The sequence below is a fragment of the Tiliqua scincoides genome, chromosome 3 (genome assembly GCF_035046505.1).
Source record: "Tiliqua scincoides isolate rTilSci1 chromosome 3, rTilSci1.hap2, whole genome shotgun sequence".
Classification (NCBI taxonomy): Eukaryota; Metazoa; Chordata; class Lepidosauria; order Squamata; family Scincidae; genus Tiliqua; species Tiliqua scincoides.
Window position 1 is genome coordinate 160,862,761 of NC_089823.1, and position 14,268 is coordinate 160,877,028.

Sequence of the window (14,268 nt, forward strand, 5' to 3'; positions counted from 1 at the left end):
TACAAATAGATCTTGGAAAGATCCCAACAAATAGCTTTGACAGATTGGAAAGATCTACAAAACCAGAACTATATTGATGGATCTGTTTTGAATCCCAACTTTTTCAGACAATAAATGTCATATAAATACAAACTAATATAAAATACTCTTACAAACGTTGTACTTTATTCACACTCTTACAAACATAGAAACAAACAATATCAAAAGTACAATTCTTAAAAGTTCACAAAATTGACCATGCCCTTTTGGTAAAGTCTCTATAGTTATGTTGCAGAGGTTTCACTTTGGCTATTAAACATCAGGTCACTTTAAAATGTTATCTAATGCTCCTACCTGACTTCTCCCACCCTCCCCCACCCAAAAAGCTCCCCTGCTACTTGGCAGGGATACTTACCACCAGGAGCTCTTCACCAGTGTCTTTCCGGCGCTGAGGCTCAGCACCAACTGGTAGTGGTCTCTCCAGGGTGCAGCATCTTCCCCACCACTGTCAGAGTGCCTTACAGCACTTTTGCAATCCCCAGCGCCAGCACTGCAAGCACAGCACTGGCAAGCTCAGGATTAGGCTTTCAGTTTTTTATTCAACAACATTGACAGCATCCAGTTTAAGATTCTTTTTTTAGTATGTGTTCTATGTTGACAAACTTTAATCTTCTTGCTATATCCAGTGAAGTTTCTCCTTCCTGAAAAAGTGATGAAATAAACAAAACTAAATAGAGAAAGTAATTCTCATATATTATCCATAGAGAACTACCCTTTGCATACTATGGTTAAAAGGGGTGTTAAGTCCTTTCCACAGGACTTGTACAAAATATGTGTCCATCGTGATTAATGTTGGGTTCAAAGCACATGATTGTTAAATATAAATATATTGGAGCAGGCACTTCCCTGTTGAAATTAGTGGGGTTTCTCTTGGCAACCTGTCTTGTATTGGCAATTGCTTTCTCTCTTGTATTGCTTGAAACTGATTTCTGTTCTCACATCAATACAATTAAGGGCACATTTTATCAAATCTCAGTGACTCCAATGTAAACAAATATTCTTTATGCAAAGGAGTAATAAGACTTTTCCTTTTATAATACATGATTTATGAGTATCCGCCTTCCACAGGAAAAGAAAAAACCAGAATCATTTTCTTCCACAAAAGTATAATTTGATGTGCTGAACCTCAGAACATGGCAAAGCATTCTTGGAGTCCTCCATTCTGCTATTAAATACTGCAAATGGCTTGATGATGCACTGTCAAGATACCAAAAGGTTACCTAACAGGAGGATTTTGTATGTATTTATTAAAGCATTAATGCAGTGGGGCAAATGGGGCAAATGCCCTGGGCGCAGAGCCTCGCACACATTTAGCTTCTCTGAGGCTCCCGACAGGGTCAGAAACTGCTTCCGGTTTGCTGGAACCACAATTTAAAGCATTGGGAAACCTTCAGGAGACTTCTCTGACGCGTCCTAGAGTTGCGCAAGGCACTCTGAGCTCCAGGTAAGAGAGGGCAGATTTGTGCATGGGGGGGGGTAGCGGTATCCCACGGGGTGCCATCGCGGACCTATACTCCAGGGTGCGGGGCTGGGAAGATCCACTACTACATTAATGGGGGATCCAGTGAGGTATGTTAAACAAATTACCCATTCAAAACAAAATGCGTGATCCAACATGATAATCACATGATTGGGATGATGCAAAAGACAGGATGACCAAAGAGTCTAGCAGAAAACAGTCACAACCTGAGCCATGTTAAGCGTGCTAACTTCCTTACCTTATCCTTAATGGAAGAGTCACCGCCTGCTTCAACTAGTAAAGGAATGATGGCCTCATTCTTCATTTCACAGGCATAATGTAAGGCTGTCCTTCCTAACTGAAAACAAAATATGCTCTCTTCAACATCGCTATTATAGTGATAGCTAAGAGCTATAGTTTGTGTTTGCCACCAAGTTATACTCTCATCAGCCTGCTCCCAGCCTTCTTCAGATCCACCCAGAAACTCCCACTCCCTGTCCCAAAATGCCTCCCTGCCAACTTTCCTGCCCTGGTGCAGTCTATAATCTGCACCAGACAGTTCTGATGGTGCTCCTGGTTTCCAGCGGCTCTCTGTACACCATCTCAGAACCTTTTACAACAGTGGGACTGACCCCACTCTCATAAATTTGAGGATAGGATTGGGCCATAAGTTAATCAAATGTTCCTGTGAGCCCAAGTTTCAGCTCACATTGGAGGTTATCTGTTATGTCCAACAAAAATTGTTCTACTCTTGGTAATCCTGATATGTCCCTGGATGAATCGCCCAATCAGGCACTCCTGATGCAGAAGCATAGCAGGCCTGTATGATCTCAGAGGAAATGAGGTGTCCAGGGTTTCCCAGAGGTGGGTTCCCAGAAGTCAAGCTCCAAATCTGCTCAAGCAATCTCTCTTCCTACCTACCACAAGTCTACTAAACTCAGCTCTGGACTTCAAGAGTGCCATTTTAGGTGCAATAGCAACCAGCCGACCCTCAAGGACCAATCTGGACACACCAGACCCGTAGAGTCCTGGCCTTAGAGCTAGCTCCTTGGTTTAAACAATTCATCAGATGGAATAACTGCTCTAGAGATTTCAGATCTACCACCTTCCCTCAGCCTCCCTTCCCTGACCACTGCCTCCTCCAAGGACTACAACTTCACATCTGCTTCTGATCCTTCTATTCATGTACTGCTGCTGCAGATATCAATTCTTACCCGACTTTCACTATTCCTCATTCTGACCTCTGGTCACTTGAACCTCTGTCTGGAATTTGACCTTCTGCCTGGATATGTAACTGTAGCACCTCGAGGGAGGTCCTATCCGCCCTGGAGTCGCTGGGCTTGAGGGAGCCCAGAAGGGGGCAGACCCAGCTGCTCGGCCTCAGTTGGGATGCAGGGGGAAAGGGTTGCATCAACCTGCCCTGTGCTCCTTGGAAGCTCACGAGCTAGCTGGCCTTCATGCAAGCCAGTCACACTCCCAGCACTGGTCCTTATCATTGGCCAGGCTGGATCCTAAATAAGAGAGGCCAACCCCTGCTGGCCCTTCCACCTGGGCAGTGCCACTAGTCCCTGCCCAGAGCTCTGCCCCCGCTTCTCCAGCCCAAGGCATTGACCTGCCCTGCCTCTGTTGTCAGCTGCTCCAGCAACTTTTCTGTCCTGCAGCAGCCATGCTACTAGGAAGTCAGGCGGGCACCCATCTGCAGCAGTCACTGCAGCTCTGGCACAGTGACCAAGAGGAAAGGGGTGGCCCTCTTGGCACTTGGCTGATGTGGCCCAGGCAGAAGCACTGCAGGCTTTGCCCCATCCGGCTCTGGGAGAGTGCCACTACAGCATCCCGCTGCACCATCCACTGTGCCAACTTGGGGCATGGGCTGCAGGAGCACTGGAAGTTCTTCGCTGCAGCTGATGGTTGGGGGGGGGTCCCACACCCCACCCAACAGAACTGACAAGGCAAGGCACAGGCCCGAAGCCCAACAGTACCTTCCCCTGGCTCCTTGGACCCTGGTCTCCCTGCTCCAGGATTCGACTTTGCCCATTTTGCATCCTGCCTCTGTCTCTAACCTCAGATCTGACCCTGCTGAGGTCTGACACCACCTTATTGCATTTCTACATGTACCATTACTCTAAGATTGCAGATTGCCAATCAGGAGATATACACACAGAGATCAATGTGTCACCCAAACACAGAGGTTAAGGGTGTCTGAAGCACAAAGTTCACACTCTAAAAGTAAGTGTACTGGTTGCCAAAATGAGGTATGCTTCCAAATTCACAACAAAGGTTGCAAAACACTGCTGTAGATGATCACTAAACTTTTCTAATATCTAAGTAACAGAACAAACAAAATACTAGGACATTCTGTTCATGTATTGGTCAACTTACATTGTCAGCAGCATTGACATCTGCACCAGCACGAAGCAACATCTTAATGAGGTTTTCATTCTGTTTACTTCTGGATAGCTATTGAATAGAGTGTAGGCAAATGGAATACTATTGGAAAGACAACTCATGTTATATTCACAGTGTGCTAACTCTAACACTTGCAAACGCAATCAAATGAATTACAATTTCTCTTATAAAATCAGTGTCACAATAATGATGTGACACTATTTCTGCATTTCATGAAAAATACACCAGGATCTTTGTATATGGAAGCTTTCCAGAGTTTAGCCATTGTGAGAACCAGGTGCTTCCATAATGAATCTAATCTGCAGTCCATCAAATTCACTGTCCCACATAGCTTATTATTGTGCAGATTCCCAAAATGATTAACGGCCAAGTCCTATATGTGAGTTACGACAGTGGGATGCTCATCCTGCCATCGTAAAAGGCGCTGCAATGTTGCATGAAGCACATTGCCACAGGGCCAATCTGTGCTGCTGCCAAAACAGCATCAGAGCTGCTTTAGCATGGACAATGGACTGCACCAGGGCAGGGAAGACAAGGAGCAGGGAGTAAGTTGGAGGGGGTGGACCTCAATGGCAAATGCACATGTCAGATCCTATTCCCATTTTTCAGCCCACTCCACCCCTTTCTGTCCTTGGACTTTTGCCAGCTATATAGGTGTAGGTCCAAGGAGACCCAAAGGCCACCAGGGGCCTATGCAGAGGTTAGACAAAAATATCTTCCCTTACCTTGGGCAGGCTGCTGATTGTCATTCCCCCCCCACTTCGCTGCATGAAGCATGGCCCTCCAAGGTGTGGCTGCATGCTTTAGCGTGGAGGGGGGCAGGATTGGGCAACAAATGTGTTTACTTAGAAATGCATTCCAGTGGAATTACAACAGAATATACAAACAGTTGAAAGTATAAGGGATATAATTATAGAAAACATGCAAAGAAAGTAGCGATGGAGGGTGTGGTCCACAAGGCTTCCATAGCCATCCTTGGGTTTCATAGAACGCACCATGAGGAGGTATCCAATAAGCATGACAGGCATCAGGATGATAATGAGCAGGTAATCAATGAAGCCAAACCGTTTTCTGACAGCATAATGCAAACATGTTCGCTCTTTCTGGAGAGAAATAGAAGAACTATTATTATCATGAATGTTTGTTATTAGATGAGAATGTTATAGAACAGGGGTGTCCAAACTTTTTGGCAGGAGCGCCACATCATCTCTCCAACACTGTGTCGGGGGGCCGGGAAAAAAGGGATTTACATTTCAGATTTGAATACATTTACATAAATGACTATATTAGAGATAGAACTTATATGAATGAATGAAGGTCTTGCAATAGCTCAAGGCCTATAAAAGGCCTTGCACAAAGCAAGTCCAGCCTTTCCTTTGCTGCTGCTAGAGCATCACAGACATGAAACAGCAAGCAGTGGAGGGAGCCCTCATCCCACAGCTCACGCGAGAGGTCAAACAGTTGCCCTCATGCTGAGAGCAATTGTGTTGGGCCAGCATAGGCTCCACCAAGTCTCTGAAGGGCCAGAGGCTCATTGAGACTGGGGGCTCCCTGCAGGCCGGTTAGGGAGTCCCTGAGGGCCGCAAATGGCCCCCGGGCTGGGGTTTGGGCACCCCTGTTATAGAACGTGTATGAGTCTGAAACAAGGTAGTTTGTTTCAAGAAGAGAGAGCATTACTTCATGATATGGCATGCTCCATATCTCAACTTCTATAGCAATGTGGTGACCCAATCCTATCCCCCCCCCCCCCGTGCCTATGGAGTGCATGCTCCTCCAGCACAGACTGTTGCAAACGTGCCACAACACATATTGCGACAGTGCAGAAATTAGTGGCACCAGCAGAAAGGCCTGCACTGGCCTGCCAGCACCAGTTCCAGATGGTGCATGCACTGAAGGAGGTTAGAGCTGCTCTGAGCAGCATAGGGCTGGGGGAAAGGCAAGGAGGGGCCAGAGAAAGCCTGGGAGGGGCCAAGGGCAACAGCAGCAGCACACAACATATCCTATCTCCCTCCTCAGGCCAGATACACCAACACAAGGCAGCACAAACTTGAGCCAGTTATTTAGCAGGCACAGATTTGAGTTACCCCAAGCCAAGGGGATGAATGTCCCCTCAAGGAGTCCGGCAGAGTTGCAACTTTCCCCATAGGATGCAGCAGAGCCTGTGCTGGCACTGCTGCATTGGTGTGGGGGGGTTGGTTAGGACCAGCCTGTGGGTCTAGCAATTTTAAGCAAATCATATAATAAGAGAACTTCCCTTCTTAACTCAGATCATTCCCGGACTCCTCACCTATATTCTTACCACTACTCACCTTGTTCTTGGCGTTCACATCGGCATTCCATTTCAGAAGATAGCTGACTATTCTGTTGTGCCCCTTTTTGCAGGCACAGATTAGGGGTGTGTCTCCACCAAAACTGTCCTGGACGTTCAGATTATTTTCATCTTCCGCCAACAGCAGCTGAACTTCATTGAGGTCATTATTATAAGCCGCTTGGCAAATGGGCTGGAGAAGGAGAGGGAAGAGATGAAGGATTCCATGGTTTTAACAAAGGATTCCATGGTTTTCAGAGATTCCATGGGTTTAACAAATTTTTACAATAGCTCTTGTACCATGGGGTTAGCTGTGGAGCTTCACTACGCATCTAGATCCCATGTGTATTTCAGGAAGATTCAGTAGGAATTCAGGTGGGCAGCAGTCAGATGATTGGTTCACTGCCAGGTGAAAGCTGCTATTGCTAAACTGTCCCTTGTGTCAGAGAGGAATCCTTAAAGAGTACATACCCTCAGTGTCATCACTATGGTTTGTGTCACTTGGAGGCCAGTGCATCACCCCCATGATGGACCTCCTCCCATGCAGTGGTTGGGCAATACCCCAGATGGTAAGTGTGGGGATGCACCATTACCCCACCCTCACTGGTTTCCCCCCCCCCCATAACATTTGATAGAATAGAGATATCTTAACGTGATTTATTTCATTGCATTCTGCATGAACTTACACATCAAATGATATATAACATGATGGCATTATTTGAAACTACCAAGATTTTAAATATTTTGGCCAGTAGTGGTGTCACCCTGTGCGCATCACCCAGTGGAGCCCATACCACCCAGCGACGCCACTGCATACCCCTTCTAAATATTCAGCTAATTGGGGGCGACAAACCCTACAATTTAAAATCAGTAAATGCTAAGATGCTTAGTTTCCCGTCATGCTCCAAAAAGCATGGCAATTTGAAATGAAAGTGACCACCATAACTTCTGCACCATGTAAACGTGTTGTGTGGGCTCATATGCTGTGCAGGTGTTCTATCCTTATTTCTGCGGTCCCTTTCCAGTTTGTTTCTCACAAGTTTTCCCTAAAGGACCCTGGTAGTAAGGGAGAGGGAAGGAGGGGGAAAAGCAAGGGAGAGGTGGAATGGAGGGAAGAAGGAAGTACTGTCTATGGCATGCATAAATCTGTTGGTGTTTAAGACTTTCCTTCTGTGCCTTTTTTACCAGGAACAAGTTACAAAGGCTGCTTCGCATGGCTCTGTGCACCCACACTTTGCCTTGGTCTTTCAGCAGAACATTGAGCTGGGACAGGATGTATCCAGGCAGAAACTCAACAGGCGAAGCTTCCCCACACTCGGTAGAGATCCTCCTGATGAATGCCTGTCTAATGCAATGCTTCTCAACGTTTGTCCTCTGCTGTACCACTTCACATGGTCCACCTGTTCCAAGTACCACCAGAAGTAACTGGCAATTACATCATTGCCAGTTACTTTTGGGTTGGGAGGCCAGATACTACATGACAGACACCAGTAAGGGGCTCAGGGTGGAAGGCTTTTTCTAGCACAGCAAAGCATGCTTTGGAGCCTCCTACCACTGCTTGACATGTTGCGTTTCTGGTCTTGCTAACTGGCGACAGGTGTACAGGGGTCCAGCAAGTATCACCAGATGCCACCTCAAGTACCACAGGTGATATGTGTACCACTAGTTGAGAAACACTGGCCTAGTGCATCTCTACAAGTCCTCCTGTCTTTGTACTGTCTTCTTATGCATAGTCAGTATCACTAACAATACTTTTCAAAGGTGTGATGTATTGAATGGAGTTTGCTCAATACTACCTAATAAAGAGAAGAAAACAATCCTGCAACTTAAGGGAAGCTGGAAGATACAGTACATGATCCCCTCTTCTCAGCAGCTCACCGTAGTATTAATACAAACCAGGAAAATAAATAAAACTAAAATACAACAGAGTAGCAAGTGAGATGATATGTAAAATGATACTATGTGAAAATGAATGCCAGAGAACCAGCTCCAACCCCCAAGGCCTCAAGGACCCTGAGTCTGCCTTCTGTTTTAGGGGTACAAGAGAAGCAGCATTAAGGCTGCAGTTACAGGTTAAATCCAGGAGGTGGTGCTAGCAGATTAGTCAGCCCTTAAAATCCAAAATGAAAGAGAAGCCGCACTAGTTGCAGTTTTGGAGGCTGCAGATATGTGGCGCTCACTTGCCTTTGAATCTGAGCAAACAGTCAATCTGATTAAGGGTGCAGGTATCATTGAGACACAAGATCAATGTGCTCTGTGTTCAGTTCAAATGCAAGAATTCTGTCATAGGTGAGGCATCTCAAACAGATGTCACATGTCTACGTCTAGCAGCTGAAAGATGATTATTGTTGCATCCTACAACCAAACTAATTGATCATGAGCTTTCATGAGAAAAAAGGGCCAACTTCATCATCTGCCAGCCTGTAAAAGAGCTGAGAGGGCAAATGCATTCAAAGACAAATTGTTGTCAACTTCAGGCACAATGTCATATTGCTTTCATAACTACCTTGGAAAGGTTTATGAAAAAGCACTGTGGACATTTCTGAAAATCATGTAACAAAGTAGGTCAGGAACCCTGTGCAAGGACAGCTGCGTAGCAATTTTGAAAGGAAGAGTTCTCCTAGTAGAGAAAGAGTTAAGAACTTTGTATTTTCCTCCTCCACTAAAAAATGGGCAGCACAATCCTACTGGGGGGCTTATGGCCATGGATCAAGACTGCAAAAGTCCCAGTCCAGCAGCACCAATGGCTGGAAGCCTCATGAAGTCACCAATAGCTCAACCAGGCTACACCAGAGCAGATAAGATGGCAGCAGGTCATGTGTGGTTTAGGAAAGAGCAGGTGGGGAACGGGGTGGTTTGAGGGCAGGAGTAGCGGCAGCAGCAGCAGCACACTCCAGGGTCCTATTCCCCTCTCCCAGCCCAGATCTGCCCCCCCCCCAAGTCTCCTCAGACTTATGCCAATTAACTAGCTGGTGAAGGTCTGAGGAGGCCCATTGATGCCCAGGTAGTTTACAAAGAGGTGAGTAAAAAATATTTAACTAAATAAAAATACAGAGCATCTTCCTTTTACCCTTTGTGTTGTAATATATTTTGCCTCCCAAATCCAGATGTGGGAATAGAAAGCAATACAAATCCCCCACCGCCTCACAGGGTTAACAACAGTCTTCAGTGGTGAGGCTTTTCTATCCTTAATCTAAAGCACTAAGAAGGGAATTTATGCTATGAGTGTCTGTGTTTTTTAACAAGAACCACTGCTTTAAATCTGTCAGTTAAAATTTCCAATTAAATAGCATCCAGCAGAGCTTTACCAGAGCTGCCCAATGCAAAAGATAGATGTGTAAATCATTGTGGTCCATGTTCTTGAGGGGAAGGGTGAACTCATTTCCTGATTAATGACTAAATAGTGGGTCTGGTCCAGGGGACAAATCCAGGCGCCATATCAATGCTTGTGCAATGGATTTACCATGGACTGTGCAGGTGGGAACCTCCTCTATTCGGTAACAGGCAGGCTGCTATTATCAACCTGAACTGTAAACTTTTTTGCATTGCTATCACATTGTCAAACTGGGTTCTGCTTCCTTTTATTGGTGCCTAGATCCAGCAGCCAGTACATGTGTCTGTGTTCCCTACCTCCACCTTGCCTGCAGCATGGCAGTATCAGGCAGCAAAGCAAAATATACAATCCATGCAGGTAGCCACTGGGTCCCACCTTGAGTTACACTAAAACAAAAATTGGAACAGGCTTGAACAAGAAGGGATTTGCTAATTAAAAATCCAGTTCATATTCTCCTGTTCAGTAATATCAGCATCTCTTTGCTTCAGCTTATTAGCAAACTTAGAAACCGAGGCAGAACTTAAAATATCTTCAGATGTTAACTGTGTATTTCTTTCCTGGTGCAAACCAAAGTATTACACTGTGTAAGATGTATACTGTATGACAAAACTGTACATGTACAGTGTAACCCTAGGTATGATTACTCAAAAGTTTGTCCCACAAAGGCTTGCTTCTAGCAAAGTGTGCACACAATTGCAGCTTCTGTCAAATGAGGGCTGTTTGTCAGCTTGGATTTTAGCGTTCTGGCCAGCTGCCAAAACAGACAGAAAAAATTTTTGTGTCAGAACATGTAGGTTCAATAGTGAAGTACTGGGGTAGGGGGAGGGAGTGGCAGTTTCACTTTTAGTGCTGCATACAATCATGTGCAAGGAATGTGAATCACATGGCACCACCACATATAATAGGTCTCCCTTTTTATCTGAAAGATAGTTCAGTATGTTATTCTCATTCAGGTCAATATTGCCAGGCAGGGCCAGCCTAAGAAGCTATGGGACCCAATTGGAAACTTTTTTTAATGGGGCCCCAGCTTCACAGCCAAGGTCGGTAGAATCTTAGAAATATAAATAAAAATTTATTATAGACTTTATATCTCTGTGGTTGAATTGAAACCAATCAAAGTGGGTGCTTAAAAAGCACATGTGAGACCAAATGGATCTAAGCGCATTTCAATATAAAATTGCATACATGTAAGCCTACAACAAAATGTGCAGATTATCTTTGAAAAACAAATAGTTACAAAACCACTTGTTTTAGTGACTGTGAAATGTTTTAGTAAAAATATTAATTTTATTTTTACCCTACTACAGGGTCCCAGTCAGGAGCAGGGCCCAATCAGGAGCAATTGGTCCAATTGACTTAAACCAGCCCTGTTGCCAGGATAAATCACATTGGGCTTCACTCTTGACCCCTGCCTTGTCTGGCTTCGCCTCCTATTGTTTAGCCCTCTTCCAGCCCATTACTGACTGCAGATCCAAAACTAGGGCTTCCACAGCAATATCTGGGTCAGATGAAAGTACCTCCTGCTTGCATAGCTAAGGGGGTGTGGGGGGATGCTGTGCTCTCGGGAAGGCCTTCCCTTTCCCAGTTCCACCTGAAAATGCCAAGGAGTGCATTTGAGAGCTTCTACAAGCAAAGCATGGATTGTGCCACTGCGCTATGTTCCCTCCAGAAATCAGTCTCTTCTAGAGTCTGTGATATGAGGCAGAAATAGGAGTACAGTATCAATGACATTCTTTCCAGATAACTGATCAAGAAAGATTGCATAATCTTTGAAAGCTGCAAGAGGTCTGAGCGAACCAACACTGTTGCACTCTCTGCCTTCAGGCTAGTGATAGTTATCTGCCTGGGCTACCAAAGCAATTTCAGCCCTGGCTGGATTGAAATGAGTCCAGATAATCAATGTCATCCAGGAATTTTAGGCCCTGGACCACCACCACCTACTCAACCCTGTTTCAACCCCCCCACCCCCACCCCGGGACACAGGCCATCTGAAAAACTGATAGGATCCTGGGAAGGCTTCTTTAGCAACTGCACTCACCAGTATCACCTGCAGTATGGTAGGGACAATCCCCTGCTCCCTTCCCCAGCATTCAGGCCTAATTAGAGGCTCTTTCTTGGCTAGCAGTTATCAGCCTCATCCAGAATAAGAAAATCCCCTGCAACATGAGTGGGCTCTGAGGACTCCTGTGATGGCTCCAAAGTTGTCATGGAAGCTATGAAGACGTGAGCTCCTTCAAATAAATGGGCCTTGGGCAGTGGCATCACTAGGATTCGCATCACCCGGTGCGGGAGGCCTGCACGTCACCCCATGCAGTGAATGGGGCAACATCCCAGGTGGTGGGTGTGGTGATGTACCATCGACCCACCCCCACTGGTTTTTTGGCTGTACCTTTTGATAGAACACAGATATGTCAATGTGGTTTGTTTCATTGCATTCTGCATGAAATTACGCATTGATTGATTTTTAACATGATGGGATTATTCCTCCAAATTCTGATTTTAGTGATTTTGAAAACTTGTAGAGTCTCACACACACACACCCCGTGTCAACTTACTAATACCTAATAGCAACAGTTCACAATCTTTTAGCAATCTTACAGTCCATTACTCCACACTTCTACTTTATTCCCCTTTTCTTTTTCTAATCCAGAGAGCGGGGGGAGGAGGTAGGCAGGGGGATAGAAGACAGGCACCCCTCTGCCTCTCTGCTGCCTGAAGTGACCACTTCAGTTGCCCTCAAGGTAAGGGAAGGCATTGTCAAGGTAAGGGAATGTTTATTCCCTTACCTTGGGGCTTCACTGTGGCTACACTGGTACTGGAAGACAGATAGGATTAGGCCCTTAGTCCCTAAAAACTCTCCCAACATGCCTTGTTTCCTTTTCACCCATGACCCAACCCCTACGGCAACTTCAGTGTAAGCCGCCACCCACTGCAGTGGGCCTCCAATGCTGCTGCTTTGATTGGCAGCTTGGAAATGGCCACTATAATGGTGTTCACACATTGTCAGCAGCAGATTTATCTGCTAGAATAGGATTGGGGTATGTGTGTATTTGTGTGAGATACACATACACACACACACACACACACACTATATATATATATATTTAAAATTTATATATATAAAATATATATATATATATATAAATATATAAATAATATATATTTATCTATATATAAATAAAATATATAAAATTTTATATATAATTTTAAATACTCATCTATACCTAAAATTATTGTTGATGTACGATTCCCAGATCCCATCTTACATACACATCCTATGCTTACAGTGACCACTTAATGGTATGGTGAAATGACCAAAAATATGACTTATAGCACGGTTCTACACATGTCTACTCAGAAATGAGTCCCATTGTGTTCAATAAAGTTTATCCCCAAGAAGTTGTGTATAGGACTGCAGCCTTAACCACAGCCTCAAACATTGGGTTGAAGCATGCATTAGGGCATGCATTCCATGTGCACTAAGGTTGCATTCCTAAACACACTTACTAGCGAGTAAGGCTGCAATCCCATGCACACTTTCCTGGGAGTAAACCCCATTGAACTAAGTGGGATTTATGTCTGAGTAGGCATGCATAGGATTGGGCTGTAAGTTCCATTGAACACAGTGGGGCTTACATCTGAGTGCATATCCATTAGACTGCACTGTAAACAGCATTTTTTCAAAATATGGAAATCATTGGTTTTTACAAAGTCTCATTAGTCTAATCAACTGGGATTTTGAAAAGCATAATCATTTTGGGGTTACAGATGTATTAATTAGGAACAGTTTTAGTGCCAGCAAGCTCTAGTGGCCTGGATATATTCAAAGTTACAGTGCAAAGAAACCCAACCACTTCCTATTTTAAGAGTACTTGTTACTCACTTTATACTACATAGTATTGAAATATGATCAGAAACTCGGGACAGGGGTGGAGATCTACTTTCCTTAAACAAAACATTCCTAGAAGAAATAAAGACATCAATATATACTTGCACACATCCTAAATGTTTTCCATTTCAGCAACGTGGCTGAATAAAACAAAGAACATAGACTAGGTGAAAAAGCCCTCAGGGTTTTTTCAAATGGAATTCAGTCCACACACACTACTTGCTTGACCCAGATATAACACAAGCATCAGAACTGCTATTTGTTTTTTATATTCCACTGATATTGCACTGACTGTCATATTTTATCACACTAGATATTATTCTAGCTAACTTATTTGATCACATTTAGGTTGCAATCCTATACGCACTTTCTTCATTGGACACAAAAGGACTTAATTCTGAGTAGACATGCTTTGGATTGTGCTCTTAATGGTTTAGCTCTGATAGACATGCTTAAACAATATATTTTAAATCCTTTGACACAAGCCTAACTGCCTTAACTTTGAAGAAATGAACTTCCTGGATATAGTGTAGAAATGGATACATACCTGAGAATATAGTATTCCCATTATATTTCTTTGGAGTCCAGCTGGAATTCTTTGCTGGACTGGCAGGTGTTTGATTTTGTAGTGCCCTTCAACTGGTTGCAATCTACTTAAAACATAATCCTTTACCTGAGTGCTTTGATCAGCACTCACTCTCAAGGACTGTATGCTTTCCAACGAACTTCAGGTGTCTGCTGTAAAGGCTTTTTTAATCAGGCATTCTGAAAACCACGAGGCCCAACCCAGTGAGACAGAGGTGAGTGTGGTTTATGACAAATCTCTCCTGTCT

At 44.4% G+C, this 14,268-nt stretch overlaps 1 protein-coding gene across 1 annotated transcript; it reads right to left on the reverse strand.

Moving 5' to 3' along the window:
* Positions 1-602: 602 nt before the first annotated feature.
* ANKRD22 (ankyrin repeat domain 22) lies at positions 603-14,003 on the reverse strand. Its single transcript, XM_066622457.1, has 6 exons — positions 13,983-14,003; positions 6,214-6,405; positions 4,900-5,007; positions 3,878-3,955; positions 1,758-1,856; positions 603-680 (listed from the first exon to the last, which is right to left on the reverse strand). Exons 1-6 carry the CDS (start codon positions 14,001-14,003, stop codon positions 603-605), a joined length of 576 nt encoding a protein of 191 aa, XP_066478554.1.
* Between the last annotated feature and the right edge of the window lie 265 nt (positions 14,004-14,268).

Bases quoted from the DNA above. Each gene is read 5' to 3' on its own strand.
- ANKRD22 (XM_066622457.1), bottom strand. From the start codon at position 14,003: ATGGGAATACTATATTCTCAG. The intron at 6,406-13,982 runs GTATGTATCCAT...CTCCTTCTCCAG, and splicing joins TGGGAATACTATATTCTCAG to CCCATTTGCCAAGCGGCTTA. The intron at 5,008-6,213 runs GTGAGTAGTGGT...ATTTCTCTCCAG, and splicing joins ATGTGAACGCCAAGAACAAG to AAAGAGCGAACATGTTTGCA.